Raw genomic sequence first — 21,613 nt, forward strand, 5'->3', positions numbered from 1 at the left:
AGACAAAGATGTAAAAGCAGTTTTGCATGCATTGGACCTGAATATGTGCACACAGAACTTAAAGTTGCAATTACCTCTGACACTGAATTCCTTAGAGCACTAACTTAGAGTGGTTCAATGTTCTTTAATCTTGGCTCAATAACTCAGACTCTTTGATCACCTTACAGAAATGTTTTTGACCTCATTTTCTTCTCTCAGCAAGTGAAATATTTTATCAAAATTATAAAAATGTACATGTTGTAGAATTTAATTGGTCAGGAGCATTTCTACAGTAAAATTAATTTGGAAAGTTATTGACAATATCTATTTTTAAATTGATTTTTAATCTAGATTGATCTTGAGAATGTTTTGCCCATCATCATATATCTTGCATAGCAATCTTTTATAACTATTATGGTTATACTAATTCAAACATTGCATATATTTGCCTCTCACAGAATACAATTTGCATTTTTAGATTAAAAAAAGGTATTAACTTCACTTATAAGACAACACAGTATGGTCTTTTGAAACCAAATACAAACTGCTGCATATACACATTTAACCAAATAAAGAAAAAAAAAAGATAGCAATTCAGGTTGGACAAGTTTATTTTGGCAGCAGAGCACAATACCAGATGAACTGGCAGGTCTGGTTGTGCACCTCTAAAAAACACTAATCTCTTAAGAAAGTGGCAAGCTACAATATGCCCTCCCTTATACTAATGTACCTGGGTCTCTAGCTCTGTTAAAATACATTCTGATTTTCATGCAGTACTTGTATTTCACCGGATCTTTGGCTGTAAACTTCATGGAAAAATCTTGTCCTGTAAAGTGGAAAAGAAAAGATTGTTGTGTGTTAGATTTTGGTCTAAACCATTTCAGTGAAATGAACATGGCTTATGATATTAATTGTAAGAATTTATATTTTAATATTTATTGTATTAAATAAAATGTGTGAGCCATTTTGCAGTGTCACTCTGGATGCTTTTAATAAACAGCAGAGGAAATCGTTATTTGCCTATACTGGAATGAGAGAAAAGTACAGATGAGTTTATAACAGAATATTTGACTGAGTCAAATGTAGGAAGATAGTCTGTAAAGACTCAGCTTACTGCCAAACACTTTAAACAAGTGAGAACTAACATTTTTCCGTATCATTTTAAGTGTTAGTTCATAAAATGTATAATATAGTGGCAAGCTCTGAAGAGCTGCTTTTCTTGCCCCACTCTGACTTGCCCCTTCTCTCCAGATAGGCTGAAACTAGAATTCCTGAGGTATTTTGCCATGGAATGGAGACATGGTTTAAGGGACTGCAGAAAAGACAGTGGCATGGGTTTTTAATAGTGTAGGTTGTAGCCATGTTGGTCTAAGGACATTGGCAGCTAAGGTTCTTCGGGTAAACCCAAAATCTTTTATTAGACCAACTCATATAGTTGAAAAATTCTTCTTGGCAAGCTTTTGGTCACAAACACCCTTTGTCAGGCTGAGGAAGTGTCTGCAGGTGGTCCGTGCTCTTCTTGGATGGAGTGACAAAGCAGCTAAAGGCCAGTACCTTGTGCAAGAAAGCCAGTCAATTAAAATGTAAATTGAGGTGGTAAGTAGGTGAGAGACAGGTGGGGAACGGGAGGAAAGAGGGAAAGAATGTAGCTGTAGTCAAAGGATGGGAGACAGGAAGAATGGGGGAAGAGAATGAGAACAGCTGGTAAAAAGTGGAGGGTTTACCTGGGAAATCAGATGTTAGGCAGGTTACAATGTGTCATAAATCCAATGTCTGTATTTAGTCCATGATTTTTTGTATCCAGTTGATTGATGAAGTGAAGTTCATAGGCTCATCTGTGAAAGGTATTACCTATGACGAACCTATGGACTTTACTCAATCAACCTACTGGATACAAAAAAACCATGGACTAAATATAGACATTGGATTTATGACAGGAATGAATACAGTAAAAAGAAGCTACAACTGGGCTACACTGGTTTATTCCAAAACAGTAGAGATGAAAAATGTAAATCACAACATCCATTTCTACAATACTGTATTTTGTATAAACCACTAAGTCAGATTTTTCTATACATAAACAATAGGAATTCGGCTGTCTCATTTTCAGATACTGCTAGAAATAACAGTGAAAAGAACACCTAAAGTGATATCAGAAACATGAGAATCATGTGTTATATCACAAACCCGTTCTATTCCTGTTTTAAGGTAAAGGTTGGAGTTTTATAAGTAAGGAGTTATAAAATAAACTTGTGTATGTATATACAAATTATCTACATCTATATAATCTCATCATATACTGTCTGTCTCCAGTGAAGCAGAGAGCTGGCCCCACCTCTCTGTTCCCTAGCTGGAGCAAGGGTGGGTGTGTGGCCAGATGCCAGCCCCGCTAATGCAAAGGCAGCAGGGAAGAGGTTTATTCCCCCCTTCCTCCCCTGTCCCACCAGCCCATACCAGGCATTTCTCCACTTGCTGTTCCAGAGCCAGGAGCATGGCCAGGCCCAGCAGTAGCCTCAAGGAAACTGGCCAGGGAGGGGGTTTAATTTCCCTCTCCTTGTCCCGCCAAGGTCTGCCTGACACTTCCCTCTTGCTACTGTAGCGGCAGAGGTGGGAGCATGGCCAGAGGCCAGCTGACATGGCCCCAGGGGCAAGAAGGGGGTTTATTTTCCCTTCTGTCCCTGAGGGACCACAGCCAGGGTCTGCCAACCCCAATCGCCTCTGCCTCCAATTGTTCCCTGCATAGGGCGAGAGGTGGAATAAGCTTCTTCCCTGCCCCCTCCACCAGACAGTGGAGGGAGGGGGAAACCCCTCTTCCTGCTCCCTCACCTATAAAGGCCAGACCAGCCGGCCTCTGTTTGCACCCCTGCCCTACCAATGGAGCAGTGAGCGGGGAGGGACCCTGAAGGAGATAGCAACCTCTGTCATGGTTTCCCAGGAGCACAAGCCTCTTTCCAGCAGGAGGCCTGCATTATGGGTGGGAGTGGGGTGGGCAGAGCTGCTGCACACCATGTGGGGTGAGGGACAATGGTGCTAGAGGGAACTTGGGGGGCTATAGCCACCCTTCTGAGCCCCAGTGCTACCCCTCGCCCCACACAGTCTGAAGCAGCTCTGACTGCCTCACCCCCCTGCCAGAAAGAGGCTTGCATTCCCAGGAAAACATGGCAGGGGATGCTGCCCCCGTCATAGTCCCTGCCCTCTTGCCGCTCCAGTGGCAGGGGTTGGGGTACAACCACAGGCCAGCTGGCATGGCACCCTTAGACGAGGGGGCAGGGAGGGAGATTATTTCCTCCCTTCCTCTGGGATTTGGCAAAGGGGGCAAGAGGGGCTTATCTTGCTGCTCACTCCACACAGGGAGTGATCAGAGGTGGCTGGGGCAGCAGCTGCAGTCTCCTGGGGAGAATAAATCCCCTCACTGCCCCCTCTGCCTCAGGGGGCCATGCTGGACAACCTTTGGCCATGACTTCGCCCCAGCCACTGGAACAGCAAAGGGAGAGGGGGAGGGGAGTGCCAGGTGGACCCAGACTAGGGTCCGTACCGGTGGGACAGGGAGGGGGGAATTAAATCTCCTTTCTGGCCAGTTCACTTGAGGTTACTACTAGGCCTGGCTGCACCCCCCAGCACAGCTTCCCTGCAGCCAAGGGTGCACTCTCGCACCCCACCAGCTTCAGGCCTGAGCCACTGTGGTTATGTGCCTGCATTTTCTGAATGTCTATTCACTTGCAAATTGGTTCAATCTAGGCTGGTTAGACTAACTTACAAAAATTGAATCAATTCAGGCTCTGTCTTTTTGAATGCTGTCCCTAGCCAGAGTGTTCTGATACAAAATCTACAGCAAAATATACTTCTTTTGGATACTAAAATGTAAGACACAAATTTAATGGTCTGGAGTGATCTGAAACTGTACTTTCTACATAAGCAAGATTTAATGAACTAGCTCTTCAACTGCATCAGAATACTACCTGATGAAGCTAAGTATGGTAAAGATGGATGGAGTCAACTGGATGGAGCCAAAGATGGATGGAGCCAGTTTTTCTTAATACAGTTTGGAATATCCGCAAGGCAGCCTCAAATTCTGTCCAGCTACATGAGGCCTTGGGGTTCATTTACAGCTAGAAAATAGAGAAGTGCTCAAATTGTTCCTCTATTCCTTGCCCTGCTACATAGCTATTAGGGCTGTGCGAAGCTTTGGTCCCTGATTTGATTCGGTGCAGATTCGGCGCGATTCATTGGCTGAATCTCCAAATCAAATCAGAGGACCCTTTAATCTCTCCGAATTGAATTGGAACCCTCCAAATCAATTCAGAGAGATTTGGAGATAGACGCAGACACAGCTTTAAATGTTTTTTCTACATACCTTTAGGAAGCAGGTGCAACTTGTGAGTGCTGTGATGCTGGGGCTCATGGAATGTCCCACAGAAGCACGGGGGCTCCGCCGCATGCTCAGCAGCAGACCCAGAAGTGGACCAGAACCACTTCCAGTCCACTGGCAAGTGCACGGGGGGGCCCTGCACCTCCCTAGTTGGGTGGCTGGTGCCTCTTGGGTCTGGGCAGGCACCCAGGGTCCACCTGCGGCTGATTGCCGAGCCAGGGGGCTACTGGGAGGCCTCCAGGCGCACTCCCTGGCACACCCAGAAGTACTTCTGGTCCATTTCTGGGTTGGCCTCCAAGCACGTGGAGGGCCCCCCTGCACTCCTGTGGGACGTTCCATGAGCCCCAGCATTGCAGTGATCATGAGCCATGCCTGCTACCTCAAGGTATGTAGAAAAAACTTTTAAAGCTGTGTCTATGTCCGAATTGCTGATTCTGTGAATCAGCATTGAATCTTCAGATTCATATTTGACCAAATCGAACAGGGGACAGTGATCTGAATCAATTAATCAAATCACTGTCCCTGATTCGGGCCAAATCCGAATCGAATAGTGCCTGCTTCACACAGCCCTAATAGCTATGAGGATGGGTAATGCAGGGCCAGACAACCTGGATAAAATGGAGGAACAGCTTACAATCAATTAGACAAATTCAACAAGGACAAGTGCAAAGGCCTGCACTTGGGACAGAATAATTGCATGCAGAAATACAGACTGGAGAAGCACTGGCTAGGTTGCAGTACTGCAGAGAAGGACCTGGGGGTTACAGTGGACCATAAGCCTAAAAACCCCGCCAACAGCATACTGGGTTGTTGTAACAGGAATATTACTTGCAAATCAAGAGAAGTGATTTTTCTGCTCTATTCAGCACTGTTGTGGCCTCATTTGGAGTGCTGTGTCCAGTTTTGGGCTTCACACTTCAAGAAGGATGCAGACAGTTTGGAAAGAGCCCAGTGCAGAGCAACAAAAATGATTAGCTGCTCAGAGTGAGGCGGGCGGGGATGGAGGCTGGGACTCGGGGCTGGCGCTGGGGAACTGTTCTGCCGGCTCCAGGGAATTGCTCTGCCGGCTCCAGGGAACTGCTCTGCTCCCCAGCCCCAATGCCATGTGCCTGGGAGGCAAGACTAATGAGAAAAGGCTGAAAGAACTAAGATTATTTAGCCTGAAGAAGATAAGCCTGGGGTGGTTGCAGGGCAGAGGAGGGAGGGGGAAGGGCTGGGATTGATAACAGTCTTTACATACCTGAAAAGTGATTACAGAGAGGATGGAGATGGACTTTTCTCCATGACCGCAGGGGAGGAATGAAGAGCAATGGCCTCAGGCTTCAGCAGGGGAAACTTAATTTGGAAATTTGGAGGAACTTTCTGTTTACAAGAGTGGTCAAACATTGGAACAGGCTACCGAGAGAAACTGTGAAATCTCCATCCTTGGTAGTTTTCAAGAGTAGGTTACACAGAAACTTAACTGAGATGGTTTAGTCAGGGATGATCTCACCTAGAGTAAATGACCTTGTGAAATGCCTTCCAGCCCTACTTTTCTATGTTCCCATACTGACCCACATCTGTGGATTCACCTGCGTTAGCGCCTCCAGTTAGTTGGTTATGCTTGTAGTAAAGCTGCTTTGAGCCTCTGGAGTGTTAAAAGTCAAACCTGACAGAGGCCATCTTCTGGCTCATTGTCGTCAATAAACTCTCCACGTATGAAAGCCATGAGAGATTTCAAAGATATTTCTGATGATTACAAAAGGTGGAGTCCTCATTTATTTCCAGCAGTTATCTTCTACATTTTAGTTTAACAGGGGGGGAAACCCAACACATCATAGTATATTTTTTTCTCATTCATGAGTTTCCTCATGCATACAAGGAAGAACATACAAATCTCTCTTTGTTTTCTTTAAGATCATGAAGAACTCTGTGGCACCAGTTATGGATCTTTTTGTTTAAATGGTGGGATTTGTTATATGGTACCTACTGTATCCAGTCCTTTTTGCAGGTAAGTGAAATCTAAATTTTGCATATAGAGATTGCCTATAAAGAACACATTTTTATTAATAACAATGTTGTAAAAAGAAATGTAGTATTCTAGAAAAAAATTACCATGGAGCTATGACTCAAGAACTGGTTATTGTTTGTGACTGCAAATTTAGCCATTCATATTCAGTTTGTTTAATACCTTGAACAGACTCACAGAAGGCAATATTTTAAAAAACTTAGGGAAAATAGCCATTTAGTGCAGGGGCAGGCAATTATTTTGGGTGGAGGGCTGCTTAACAAGGTTTTGTGAGCTGTCGAGGGCTGCATGGGTTGCCCTGCCCCTTGACAGGAGCCCTACCCCCTGGTCACCATCTTGGGACTGGAAGTCCCAGCCTAACCCCTGACCTTTGCCACTGGAAGTCCCTCCCCTTCCTCCCCAGAAATACTCCTTTTGGGAGGGGGGATTTGCCATCTTAGAACCAGAAAAAACCAATTCATACGCTAAAAGTCAGACACCTACTATAACATATTCTAATTTTTTTACAAAAAATATTTGTGTCATGATTTGTGTTTGTGTACTGTATATAGAGTTAATGGCATAACTCAAAAATAAATTATTAGTCTTGTATATTGTGTGTGGGGGTGTGTGTATGTGCATGTATGGTGGGGTGTGGGGGTATTTATGGTGGGGGTGTGAGTGTGTACGGGGGGGTGTGGGGGGAGTCTGTGAGGAGCTGTGGCTGTGTGTGGCGGGGCATAAGTTATGTTGCAGGATTGTGTGGTTTGTGGGGTGTGAGTGTTTGGCTCTGGAACACACTGTCTTCTCCTGCAGTCAGTGCAGGCAACACTGGTGTGTGGGGGGGGCATTTGTGGGGTGTGAGGGAGGATGGAAAGGGTGTGGGGACCCCTCACACACTCCCCCCATGGTTCAGCAGGAGGTGGGAGCACTGGTGTATCTTCAGCAATACACAATGAATTCTTCAGCAATGCACACTTGTGCCTGGTTCTGGCCAGTGCTGCACGTGGCAGTGAGCAGTGCAGCCCCTGCTGGGCTGTTTGTTCCCTGGCATTTCCCCGCACAAGTGGGGCACAGGAGGGAAACCCCAGGCACTGAAGCTGGCTGCTTCCCACCCTGCAGCCCACTCCAGTGCCTGGGGCTTCCCTCCCTGTGACCCATGAGTGCAGGGAGCACTAGGGAAACAAGCAGGAGCCAAGCACCAGCACCAAGCAGAATGAGCCACCCCATTATCAGAGCTGACCCGAGCGGGGTGCAGGGCCCCGGGCAAATCAGCCCATGTGGGACCCCATCCCCACTCTCATCCCACAGGTCCCAGACCTAAAGAAGCTGCTCCCGCCATTGGGGGAAGGGGGTTGTGAGCGGCTGGATGTGGAGCCACCATGTCGCCAGCTCCACACCACCTCTGCTCTGCCCCACTCTGTGGGGGCCCCCAGAGCGCAGGGCCTGAGGTGACTGCCCCAATTTGCCCCCCCATCTGCCAGGGCTGTGCACCATGGGGGAGTGGGGGGGTTCCCATACCCCTCCCCCTCATGCCTACACCCTGCCCACACAAGCTCTGTGCTGCCCCCACACCCTGGGTGCAGGCTCCATACTGCAGTCAACCCCAGCACTAGTCCCACGCTCCTGCCCAGCTGCAGCCCTGCCCCTGCCCCCTTCCCTACCTGCTGCCTGGGGAGAGTGGGATTCCTGGGAAGCCTGCAGCAGCAGCCCCACCCCATGCTAGCAGGGCCGGCCTTTACACCCACAAGGGTGGGAGCGAGGTGTAATAGGATATGTTGGGGGCAGGTGTAGACACCTCGCACCCACCCTTGTGGGCAGAAGGGCTGGGTGGGACACAATTTGTTGCGGGGGGTGTGGGGAGTGTGCCGTGGGCTGGATGAAAGTCCCTGGTGGGCTGGATCCAGCCTGTGGTCCCTATTTTGCCCACTCCTGATTTAGTGGATGTAGCAGTACTCATTTACTTAAGGATTCAAACTGTTATCTTTATTTAGATCCAGCTACTTCTCTCCCCTCATACAGGATGGAAAAAAATGCCCTGTGTCTCCTAGAAAAAGGGCATACTGAAAGGCTTTTTTTCCTGCTTTTCTCTCTATGAATTATCCAAGTTCCAAAAACATAGAGAGGGTGTGACAGAAGCCAACTAGGGAGGAGTTAAGGAAGAAAGTGGTTTCTTTTGGGAGAAAAATGCAATAGAAAGCTCTTTGAGCTCTCACAGAGCTCAAAAAAACAGTCAAAGGCTGTGTGGCAAGGAAGCAACATTGTCTGTATGTTTTATACTTATGTAACAGAGGTTTTTGGGACGGGGAGAGATCTGATAGATGAGCATCTGATAGATGAGCTCCCCAGGAGGGGATCATGTAACACAGCAACTCTCAACTGGGTTCCCTGGCCCCGTGGCGTGCCACAAGATGGGAAGAGATAAGTGCAGGTTCAGGCTCATCCCTGCATGACTGTTCTGCATCCTCACTCCCCTGCTCCTCTGCAAGAAGGTAGCCACATGCTTGTCTCCATCCTGCTACTCCTCTCCCCCTTCCCCCATGGTCCAGCTCATGTGCGAGGAGGTGAGCACTATAATAAATAATTTAGTTTTTGAAACAGGGTGCTGCTCAGTTTATAAAAGTTATGGAGGGGTGCCTGGAGACTAAAAAGGTTGAGAATCACTGATATAATGGAATATGGAAAGGCCTAGATTTGCATATAGGATTCCTTCCATGTGTAAAAACAGATCTATTCTTTCAGTGTAACATCTATTAAAGAAAGAAGAAGAAAGATTTTACTGATTATATCAGCTTAGGCTGTCATCTACTGATTCAAATTTATTGTTCATTTGAGATAAATGAACTGGTTAACTTAAATGGTTCAGTTAGCAAGCTGGTACATTTCCAGAGAACTGGAACTGCACTCAGCCCCAGATTAGATTGCTTAAGCCATTTTCATCTTTCCTTTTTCCCAGAGGCCAGATGATAGGGTTCCATGGGCGAGATCTGACTGGCAGGCTGCATCTTTGACACTCCTGTTTTATGGGATCAGGTAGCTGATTCATAAATGTTTCCCATTTTAACTTCCATATTATCTAATCACACTAGGAATGCACATATTAACAGAGCATTTTTTAACATTATCAGCAGCATAGTAGTTAATAAAGTTGCCATTTATATCAGCATGATTAGGCTTCAGTGTTAACACCTTACTGAAATAGGTCAATCTACCTCCCACTTATTTATGTCAGAAGATACAGATTCAGCAAAGGAATGCTGCTAAGGGTCAAATTTGAATAGTTTCAGCTGTAAAGACAGGGACTTATTTCCTTTATACTAAAACCTATGTTTTCCTGAAGGCCCACCAGAGAACTGTTGGAATAATATTATGACTCATTCAAGTCCCACTTCAAGTCCTGACTTCACAATTTTCAAAGTTTTGAATGAGACTTCATTGATAGAATTCCTATCAAATCAATGGAAGATCACAGAGTCATAGAAAAACAGGGCTTGAAGGGATCTCCAGAGGTCATCTAATCCATCCCTTTTCATGAGGCAGGATCATCCCTATCCAAACCATCATATACAAATCCATTGCCTAACCTGTTAGCAAAACTACACAGTCCTGATGCATTACTTAATCCCCACAATATATTTTGAAAATGTAGGGAAGAATCTTTATTGGTTATATGTAAAATCTTGCAACTTGAATTACAAAAAAAGTGTTTGTAGGCCCATTCCATCTAAACTGAATTTTCACAGTATTTCTAAATTGTTCCCCTGCAATAGAAAAAAGCAAAAAGAGTACAAGACAAGCTACACAGTCTGGAGGACTCTTTGACAAATTTTCTGTAATTACAAAGTCTTTGAAGTTCTAACTTAAAATCTAAACTTTGTAGCCTTTGTATCCTACTGAGTGTTTTCCAAATTTCTTAAGGTATTTGATAAATTATCAATTAATGTATTTGAATTTTTAAAAAGTGCCTGTGTGAACATTTATTAACAAATTATGAAAAGCCTTACAATAAATACATCACACATCAAAGAATCAGCATATCACCACTGTAATTATTCACTCTTAATCAGGAAATTAAGCCCCATCAATTTCCTGTTAAATAGATTATAACTTGCCAATATTACAGATGGGTAAACTGAGGTACAGAATGATAAGACTAGAAGTCTGTCAGGGGAGTAGGGGGTGTTCTCAGAGATCTTTAGGCCTGTCTGTCATCAGATTGAAAGGTTAGGGGAGGGAATTTCTTTTAAAGGGACAGTTATATCAGCCATGCCCAAAAATGTTATCACTGAGGCTGAAAAAAACCCAAACCACTTATGAAATGTACATTTTTACCTTTGAAATGCATTCGTTGGCATCACATAACAGCCATTTTTAGAAAATGTTCCTTGGAACAGTGTTCCTTAAGCCCTATAATAAATCTTCCCACACAATCTGCAGTTTTACTTCAAAACTACAGAAATTGTGCATGTTACATTATCAGTAAGTTTATGCTCCGGTAGTGGAACTGCTGTCCATATCACTTAACTTCAGTGATTGCAACTGTAACCTTAGTACCAGTATTTCTGTGAAAGGAAGTTCAAATATTTATAGTGAAAAGCACTTGATAAGAGACAGGCAGCCTGTTACTTTACTGTTTGGTTATATTTATGACATAATAGAAAAGAGTACCTCACCTGGTCCCTCATTTTTCTTTTTTATGCAAACTCATAAAGGTCCTGTAACAGGGTAGGGCAAAAGGATATCACCAAGCTAAGAAGCAAGAGAACTTATTTGTGGAAAAACCTTGTTATAAGTTATACAGTGCACATCACTGAGATTAAATGTGTTGTTCGATATCATACTGTGAATCAGGTGCAGAAATAAGCATAATGCAGAAATCCTGGTTTACAGTTGTTTGCTCTAGCTAAATATTACACTAATTCACATAATTTAATTTAAATTAATGCAGAAAATTTAAACTAAAATAATATGCCAAAATTACTTTTTTTTTTCCCTTGGCTAGAAATAAACCATCCTTTTCCACATTTTGATAGCATTAATAAGCAAGGGAAAATAGGAACATTTAAATTAGGTGGTAACTTCCTGTACAGTTTCAAATCATTGTCTCCCAGGAATTGTCAGGACATAATGAAAAAGGCACATCTACTGCAAAAACAGTCTATGTGGAGTAGCAGACATTTTGAACAATGGATTCTTCAGCAATACACACTTGTAAGCACAGGTCATTTCTATTTTTAAAAAGTTCTAAATAAAGTCTTTCAGAATTCAGGTCATGACTGGCAGCAGGGCAGTTTGCAATCTGCAGGGGCAAAAAACTAACTTCTTCAAAGCATTTCTGTCATACTCAGACAAGTCTTTCTTTACTTCCCATTTAAATTTTCAAGCATTTTTCTTGTGTATCTAATAGCTGCTTATCAAGTTATATGGAGCTCAAATAGAAGCATTCTGTTTATGCACATTCTCATTCCAAGCATGTTCCTCAATCAGTCAGAAAAGAAGGCTAATTATAAATGAGAAAGGTTCTGTTTACACACAGTTATCTTAGTAATCAGCAGTGAGGCGAATAGGAATAACAGGAAAAGACTGCTCAGCGGAAACAACACAAATATTTGAGCCTTTAAAACTTGGTTATGACTGGCATTAGCAAGGAAGCAGTCAAACTCTATATTTGCTATTCATCCATAGCTCCTAAGATAGCAGGGACTCAGTACCACCCAAAAGTGCAGCCTCTCCAAGCATTTGCAAATGACCACCTCAAAGCAACACAAAGAATAGCTTTAAGTTGTAGAGCTTCAGAAGGAGTCCTAAGCCAAAGACTGAAAAGGTGCAAAAAAGCAACTCTGTTCGAAAGACCACATAGATACATTAATAAAAACAGCCCATTGTGGTAAACATGAGCTGAGTAAGATCATGTAATATACATCATGTAATATAATCTGAGGTAATTCTGCTTACTGATTTCTTTATACACAACAGAATTACATCATTCTTTAAAACAAATGGGTTTTATAAAATATGTGGACACTGGGCACATCTACACATGCAATTAGTGCAAGGTTATAAACTCCAGTGAGTTTGTGCTGGAGTTCATTGTTCCCAGGCAGTGTTTACACATGCACCTGGGACAACACTATGTTAAGCCAGGGCAGTGCAGCCCCAGCTGGCAGGGACCCCAGGTGGTCACCCTGCCATCCTGGAATTCCTGTCCCAGCTCAACGTGCTGTGGAAGCTGGCTGGGGCACAAGGATACTTCAGTTTGGGGCTAGCTAGCAGGCAGCCCCCATACTGTAGTACCCTCATGGCCTGGCCAGCCTCGGTCACCATCTACACATGTGTTATGGCAGAGTAAATAACTCCACCATAGAATATATAGTACTTGTGTCACTCAGTACTATCCTACAGCAAAGTTAATTAGTTTATTCCGGCCTAATAGTGCTACACGTGTAGAAAGTGATGTTTTACTGCAGAGCTAATTAGTCAACTGCAGTAAAGCACATATGTAGATGTAGATAGTAACCCATTACTTTGGATATTTCACAGCTACTTCCATTTGGTAGAAACAGGTAGTTGTATGAAAACATATGGTAGCAGCAAAATACTGGTTGATATTTCTTTGCACACCATAATATTTGCAGCTTTTATATGCATCTGGCATATGTTAAATTGTTCAGCTGCCATCTTCACTTTTTGTTTTTCTACTACTAGCTTGATTTCCTCACAGGTAAAATGTGCACTTGGCACCACATACACAGGGAGATTCAACACTAAAATACCCAAATTTAAAAAAATGCATAAAGAATCACATGACAGAGAATAAGCTAGAATGTGAAACACAACTGTCTCAGGTGTATTGTAAAATAGGAAGCTGAAAGATGTTTGCCTCAGGACCTGAGGTACAGCTGCCTCGTGTAGTGTCAAACTGAGGCTGTATATCCCAAACAACAGTTTCATACTAAAATATTTCCTCCTTTTTAATTGCATTATTATATGGGGAAGGGGTGCTTAAAAGCCTTCTTTTGAGATATGCAGAGCATCTGAGTGGCCAGGTTTATGCAATGAAACAATTAAGACACTTTCCAAAGCAGAATGTGGCAATGCTTGCTCTTTGAAAATGTAATATTAGTGCTGAATGTGCCACAGAGCTTTACAAAGATTCCTTTTTTAGGATGCTCTGTTCCCCAGGTACTGCTATTCAACTGATTTCTGAATGTCACCCTCTCACCCACCAGCTAAACAACAAAATGGTGAAAGATATAGCTATACATTAATGAGGTTTGAACACCTAGTGGTGAGGAATATAAATAGAAATTATTTTCAGGCATGCATGAAAGAGGAAATAAGGATGGGGGAACAAGAGGAAGCCCAGTGCTAAGGCAATCTAGACCCCCAAGTACACTATCCAGACAGGCAATTGGAGGATGTATTTAACTCCTTTGCTGGAGAGACAGATGCAATAGCATGGTACACCCTTATCTACCCCATAAGCAACAGCAGATACCAGCATGCTGCAGTCTTTAATTCCCCACAGAGGGTAGTCTGTTAGAGACAGACGTTACACATAAACTGGTTTAAGTGATCAGAAACTAGTTTAAACCTGTAACAGAACAGATGTTTAGTGCACATAAACCAGTTTTAAAATGGCTGAAACCAGTTTGAGATAAACCTGGTTGAATGTAGTATCAGATTTAACTGATTTGGCTCAAACCAGTTTATGCAATGTCCGTCTCAGACCTCTTCCTGGTTTACATTAAACTAGACTCCCCCAGCATTCCCACATGCTCTCTGGGCTGGGCTGTGTGTTCCAGCCCAGCTGGGCTGGCCCTACCCCTCTGCTCCCCAGCCCCAGGCGAGACAGGCAGGGGCGGGGGTCTGGCCAGGGTGGGGTTTAATTCCCCCTTCACTGTCCCACCAGCAGGGACCCGAGCTGGGTCTGCCAGGCACTCCCCCATCACTGCTGCAGCAGGGCACCATGGCCCCTGAGGCAGAGGTGGGGGGGGAGGGGGGTTAGTCTCCTCTCTACCCCAGTGGTACCCGGGTCTGCCTGTTGTTGCCATTGTGCTTGCTCCCTGCGGGGGAATAAGCCCCCTACTGTCCCTTCCACCAGACATCGGAAGGAGGGGAAATAACCCCTGTCCCTGCCCCCCTCCCCCACAAAGGACCCTGGTGTCTGGCTGTGCTCCCCACCTGGCCGCGGCAGTTGAAGGGGCCATGTGGAAGGAGGGGAAATAACCCCTGTCCCTGCCCCCCTCCCCACACAAGGGACCCTGGTGTCTGGCTGTGCTCCCCACCTGGCCGCTGCAGTTGGAGGGGCCATGCCCTTGGTGGGGGAAGGAGCCCCTATCATAATGTCGGGGAGTGCAAGCCCCTTCCTTGCTGGGGGACAGGTAGAGCTGCGGCAGGCTGCACGTGGCAGCACCAGGGTCTGAAGAGGGCCAAAGCTCCCCTCAGCACTGCCACTGCTTCCCTGCAGCTGAGGGCGCTCTCCTGCCCCTAGCTCCTGTTCTGTTATGAACCAGTTCAAGCTAAGCAGGTTAGACTAACCTGCAAAGGTGGAATCAGTTCAGGCTCTGGCTTTTGAAAGTCTGGCCCTAGCTTTGGAGTATGTGAAACAGCCTCCCTCCTAAAAGAAAGCCTAGATGTTAATATCCTATTGAGATGCAAGTTGCAGCAGAAGTTTCAGGATTGATATTGATACCATAAGACAGTATTGTACTGGCTATGCTTAGTTCACATTTTCAGGTTTTGTTTTTTTAACACCTACAGCCAAAATCATGAGAAAGGAAAAAAACTCTTTACTTCAAGTAATGCTGAAAAAGAGAAGTGCTGCCATCATCTGAACAATTAACATGTCTTTCTCCTTCCTGTTCCTCTGGTGACCTTTGGGGACTTACCATAACTACACATGAACTTGAGTTCTCAGAAAGTCTCAGTGTGACTAAAAAACTTGTTTGTAGCTAATTGGGATTTCCTTCAAGGATTCAAATTTCTTTTGACTTGTGGTACAAGAAATTATGCCGACTGAGGACAATTAAAAGAAAAAGGAAAAAAGACCTGGGTTATAGTGTGGTCCTATCTACTTGGTACCTTAATGAACCTGAATCACTAGGCTGTATTATGTGATAGACCTCCAGGTATCTCCAGCCAAGCAGCTTCTTTCAGATTATAAACAGATAAAGGTATTTTCAGACTACTGCTACTTGATGATTCAAACTAGGAGTGGCTTCTGATAGAAGGATGACCTGGTGCTGCCAGTGACTATATCTGCAGGACATTTAACTGGTGAACAGCAAAAAGTTAGATTCCTGCCACAGTTATTGAGAGAGGTTTTTATGCTTATTTGCCTATATATTCAGTTGCTGAGTTCCACCAAGTTTCTACATCCCTTTTACCATTATAAATATTTCTTTGTACACAGTTTGTGTTCCTGTGAATAGGCAAGTTCTTGTCATCAGGGCAATTGGAGGGCATATTTAGCTTTCCCAGGTTTCTGGAGGGGGAGTCAGTCAAATTCTTTGCCTGGTGCCATCACAGGTAGACTGAACCTGGACATTTTTGCTGCTATGTTTAGAATTAGAAAGAATAGAAACTTTTTTTTCCCCCTTTAAATCAAGACACTGACCCTATCACAGGGCTCTAGGAGGTCAGGTTGTTGGTACAGCCTATAGTACCCAGTCTTATTCCAGGCATGTTAAGTGCAGAGACATTAACAACATTAACAGAAGTCAATGAAAATGGCGCGTCTCAACGATAAAAGCTCCAGGGCACTCTCTGCCAACATTAAGTGAGGGGTAGTGGATTCAAGTTACTAAGTTGGTAATGTCAAAGGCAGGACACAGAAGCAGTGGTACAATCCTGGGAGCCCCTAGCACAGCTGCAGATACTATTTTTGTCACATGTAGTACAACCATCATATTCAGACACTAGTCACCTTTTCTATTTCAACAGACTCAGTATTGCAAACTATTGTGATATTTGATGTTTTTAAGCCCCAGGTCCTTTGGGCAAGTGATTATGTGAAAACCTTGACTTTCACTTTTCATTAAAATAAATGTCTAGCTTTTATGACTTTGGTGGGCAAAAAAAGCTAAAACATGAACCAAATATACTCTTAAGGATCAGAAGCTAAAAATCAAATACTTCCCCTTTAAATTTAATTTTAAGATTGTTAAACCAATCTAATGATTTTTTGGACCTTGCCTTATGATTTTTACTACTTGGGGTTTGTAGAGCTACATACTATAGCTTCCCTTTGATTTTATTAAAAAGGATGTGAACCATGTGCCACCTACAGCTTAAATGGGAAGTTACCCACAATTAAGTATTCCTGTATAATTTGGTATGTAATCCTATTGATCTTTAACCCTTTAATAGGTCATAGCTTTTAGGAAATGCTCCAGTCAACTTTAGCAGACCAGCTGATACTAGTAGTATTCCCAGGTATCTGAGGCAAGTGCAGTGGTGGCCCTAACTCAGATGGAGGTGATCTGGCACCATGGAGTTGGCCTTCAGCTCAGCACAGTTGTGCTGGATGGCTCCAGTTGGAAGCCTGTACCTCTTTATGCCCTCACCCCTCAGTGAAGTTGAGGAAGGCCCTCTGAGGTTCACAGGATCTGTTCTGAACAAAGTCCTTCCTTATAACCTCCATTCGCCAAGCACTCTCATGTTTTACAGGTCTGGCATGGTCACATACTGTACTGCTCCCCCCACCCCCAGGTGCTGCTTACCCTCGGAACACCCTAATGAACCCTGCCTGAGCCATGGAGATTTCCACTTCTTCAACAACACTTCTCTTCTCTCACTGCTACCCTAATCCTAGATCTCCTCCCTCTTTCCTATACAAATTCTTACTACATCCTGTCTTTTCCCCCCCTGTCTGTCTTTGTCTGTCTTTCTCTCAAGTCAATGTACAAGTAGGGATATTACTGTCTATTCTGTATGTCTTTAGGTACATATCTTGCAAGTAATCAGTGAGGGGCAATGGTTGAGCAATTTAACCGATTGGGCCTGTCCTTTTTCAGGCCTCAAACAACTTATTTGTAAGGCAACCTGAGGCCACTGTTCACATCAGTCTGGTACCGTGCCTGGGCTAATAAACCCTGCTTCCCAGCAGACCTAAGTAGCTTGAATAATGCCATGCTAATACCACTATGCTGCTTCCTATTCCAGAGCCAGTGCAGGGTATGCATGTGTAGTGCTGTGTTAAATGCCTGTTTACTCTGTCCAAGCTTTTGAAAATGTGGTCTTAATTGCCAATATTTTTCATATTTAATATTTACTATTTGTTTACTGGAAACTGTTCAACTGGATAAAGGTTGATTTTAACTTTTAGGAGTCTGCTGAAAACTAGAGCCTGTGCCAATCTTGAGGATATTAACAACTTGACTCAAATTGAATTGGCAGGGAGACAATTTTAAGATGGCATTCTGTCTGGTAGAGCTTGGTATTTACATATACACCACTGTTAACCAAAATGTCTCTGGTTAGGAAAAATCAGGGGTAAGTTCAAAATAATTATATTTGTTCTGATTAATACTACTATGAATTTGATAGAAAGCGGTAGGGTATAATGCAGTTGGGATTAAATACTGGTCCTACTTGCAAAGCCAATTATAGCAGGATTTCCTTGTAGTGCCCTAGAACTATAGAAAGAAAAGAATCCTTCCTTCCTTCCCATCTAAACTTGGGGGCAGATACCAAAACAAACAGCAGATACCTACAGGCAGAAATAGGTCTTATTAGGGTGAAAACAGATGTCAGATTTCTCCTGGTGCAAAGCCTTTTATCTTAGGATCCTACAGAAGTATAAACCCATTTTTTCACTTAAAGAATCTGAGATAGTCCCAGAAAAAAGTGTTATCGTGGCCAAGTTTATTCCTATTCATTCCAGGGACAAATTGTGGAATGCGTGTGTGAAGGGCTCTGCTGCTCCCAGGTTGACTTGCTCAGTCAGAACTGACACAAATGCAACTTCCTGTTTTAACCTTTAAATAACTATTGTGCTCATGTTTTGGCTAGTGACCTGTTCATTAGGGAATTTATATAGTTGAAGAACCACCATATCCCTGCATCTTTCCAGATCTAATCTATACTCTCCTCATCCTCTTAATGATGGCATAAAGAATTCCACATCAAGCAATGTACAAGACAAAGGCTAAGTACAGACATTCAAAAAGCCTAAACCTGAATTGATTCAATTTTTGCAGGTTAGTCTAACCTGTGTTGAATGAACTGCCAAGCAAGTATATAGACATTCACTTTTGATTCTGGAAATGCAGCCACATGCCTGCAGTGGCTCAGGCCAGGGGGTGGTAGAGTGAACCCTTCCTTCTCTTTGGCAGTGGCCAAGGGAAGCTGAGTTGGGGGAGGCGCAGCCGTGCCCTGGCAGGTCCAAGTATGATTGGGGAGCGGTTTAAACCCCAGCCCTGGCCAGCCAGGACCCCAGCCATGGTGTGCCTGGAGGGACAGGGGGGAAGCAGCCCCTGCCAGGCTTTTGGTGGGGGGTGGGAAGGGGAAAGAGCATGGCTAGACCCTGGCTCCCAACAAGACACCAGCCCAGCATAGACTTCTAAGGTGAAGGGGGCAAGGAAGGGGTTTATTACCCCCTCGCTCCCTTCTTCCACTGGGGGCTCCAGCTGGGGTCTGGCTGGCCAGAGAAGAGCAGTCTCTGTCATGATCCTCCCCCCTCCCTGCTCCAGTGGTAGGGGCATGGCCAGCCACCACCTCTGCTGCCCCAGCCGCCACCTCTGCTACTTGCCCCCAGCCAGGCAGAACCCAGCTGGGGTTCCTCGGGGAGAGGAGGAGGAATAAACACCCTCCCTGCTCTCTTCACCTCACAGGGCCATGCCAGCTGTGGTCTGGCCATGCCCCTGCCCCTGCCACTGGAGCAGTGAGGTGGGGAAGACCCTGATGGTGACAGCAGCTCCTGTCATGGTATCCCAGGGAGTGCAAGCCTCTTCCCAGTGCGGGGGCTGCACTGTGGGCAGGAGTGGGGCAGGCAAAGCTACCACAGCCTGTGCTGGGTGAGTGGTAGCTGCACTGGGGGGGAGGTTGGGTGGCTATGACCACCCCAAAATTCAGCTTGGCTAGGGGGAGCTTGGGGAACTATGGCCACCCCATAGCCACCTCTCCCACCACTGTTGTCTACCCCACACAGGCTACAGCAGCTATACCCACCCCACTCCCTCCTGCAGCACAGCCTTCCAGGACACCATGACAGGAGCTGCTGCCCCCATCAGGGTGCCCCCCCGCCACAACTACCTCACTGCTCCAGCAGCAGGGGTATGGCCAGATACCAGCCAGCATGGCCCCCAGAGGCGAAGGGGGCAGGGACGGGGTTTATTCCCTCCTCCCTCCCCTCCTCTCCTCCCCCAGGGAACTCCAGCCGGGGTCTGCCTGGCCTGGGGCAAGTGGTGGAGGCAGCAGCCAGGGCGGGCAGAGCCCAGCCGCAGTCCCCTGGTGAGAAAGGGGAGCGGGGGCAGAATAAACTCCCTCCCTCCCCTCTGCCTTGGGGGGCGATGCCAGGTCAGCACCTGAGATCCCCTGGGGAAGAGGGGAGGAAGGGCAAATAAACCCTCTTCCTGCCCCCTTTGTTTCAGGGAGCCATGTGGGGCTGACATCCCCACTCCCACTCTGGCTAGAGAGCAGAGGGTTAGGGCCAGCCTTGCTGTCTGGAGCAGACAGCACAGCTCTACCCAGGGCTACAGAACATGCTGGGATGCTGGGGGACTCCAATTTAACTTAAACCTGAAAGGAATCTGGGACAGAAGTTCCATAAACCAGTTTGACCCAGATCAATTAAGTCTGGCACTATATTGAACCAGGTTTATCTTAAACCAGTTTCAGCCATTTTGAAACTGGTTTATGTGCACTGAGCTTCTGTTCTGTTAAACTAGTTTCTGATCATTTGAGCTGGTTTATGTGTAACTTCTGTCCTTAGCCTTCTCTTTACACCTGGTTTCCTTTTGCATTGTCACTGCTGCCTTAAATCCACCTGTAGCCCTGTGGCAGACCAAAAGATCTAGAGTCTAGTCTAAAGAGGTTATTTAGGTACTTAAATTCCCATTAATGTCCACATGAGTTTAGACACCTAAATAGGAGTTAGGAACTCAAATACTTTATTTTGGATCTGACCTCTATTCTATATACATATATACACACACATTATACATAGTATATAGATATTATTTACAAGAAAAGCCAAAATTTTGATACCATTCAAAATCGTTTTGGATGTTTTCAGCCATGCTGCTTCACTTATTGATTTTTTTTCCCAGTGTTTTATTCTAATCCTTTAATTTTAAATTCAAAATATTGTCCTTATTTCTTGGAGGATTAAAATTTTTTTAAAGCCGACATGCTGAAAGCATTCACTAACATGTTTTGCATAGGTATTCCTGCATTTCTGATCGTAAAGGTTAATCAGTATAATTCTTTCCTAATAAGCTTATAGCAGGGCTTTTCTGTCTCTTGCAGACATTTATAGTGCTGCATCATGTTTGCTCATAAATCCAGCAATTGTGAACCAAGCATATCTACCAGTGTTGTTTACACTGGCTGTATATAGAAGTGGCAGACTGATAATAAGTTGGCACTGATTTTTAAAGCTCTTAATAATAAGCATTGCTACCTTTGAGATGTCACGATACAGTTTAATCTTGATGGTCATTTGTGCAAGCCACACTACATGCCTGTTAAAGCCATATACCTCCTTTTCCTACCTGACATCAACAAATAACTCCACCAAAATCACTGAAGTTATACTGATTTAAGTGGATATTCTAGTCTTTGGCAGGGGGAGGGATCCTCACCCAGTATAAAAATCTGCCTAGCCTCTCCTCCCACTACCCTCTCCCCCACTTACTTTTTCAAAGTATCTGGAGGGATGAGGGCAGTGGGGTTCCACAGGGCTCGGTCCTCAGGCCCGCACTGTTCAACATCTTCATCAGCGACTTGGACAAGGGGGTTCAAATTCGCAGACAACACTAGGATGTGGGGGGACGGGGGCACGCTAGAAGGAAGGAATAGGCTGCAATCTGACCTAGACAGGTTACAGGGTTGGGCGGACGAGAATAGGATGGGATTCAACACTGACAAGTGCAAGATGATGCACCTGGGGAGGAACAACCGGCACCATGCCAACAGGCTGGGGAACTCACTTCTCGTCAGTGCAGAGGCAGAAAAGGACCTTGGAGTTATTATTGATGCCAAAATGAACGTGGGCTGACAGTGTGGGGATGCAGTCAGGAAAGCCAACCGTACCTTGTCATGCATCCACAGAT

At 44.9% G+C, this 21,613-nt stretch overlaps 1 protein-coding gene and 1 long non-coding RNA gene across 3 annotated transcripts in view; one reads left to right on the forward strand and one right to left on the reverse strand.

The window, feature by feature from the left end:
• Nucleotides 1-21,613, forward strand: part of NRG4 (neuregulin 4) — a 97,731-nt gene that overhangs the window by 63,997 nt on the left and 12,121 nt on the right. For both annotated transcript variants that reach the window (XM_019533368.1, XM_019533366.1), the window contains one exon: nucleotides 6,245-6,338. In XM_019533368.1, coding sequence (XP_019388913.1) covers nucleotides 6,245-6,338 — 94 coding nt within the window. The remainder of the gene's footprint in view (nucleotides 1-6,244; nucleotides 6,339-21,613) is intronic.
• LOC109308901 overlaps nucleotides 573-21,613 on the reverse strand; it is a 27,386-nt gene continuing 6,345 nt past the window's right edge. Inside the window, exon 2 of the long non-coding RNA XR_002100731.1 lies at nucleotides 573-805. This is a non-coding gene — a long non-coding RNA (uncharacterized LOC109308901). The remainder of the gene's footprint in view (nucleotides 806-21,613) is intronic.

This window comes from Crocodylus porosus, unplaced genomic scaffold, assembly GCF_001723895.1.
Source record: "Crocodylus porosus isolate Cpor-Errol unplaced genomic scaffold, CroPor_comp1, whole genome shotgun sequence".
Classification (NCBI taxonomy): domain Eukaryota; kingdom Metazoa; phylum Chordata; order Crocodylia; family Crocodylidae; genus Crocodylus; species Crocodylus porosus.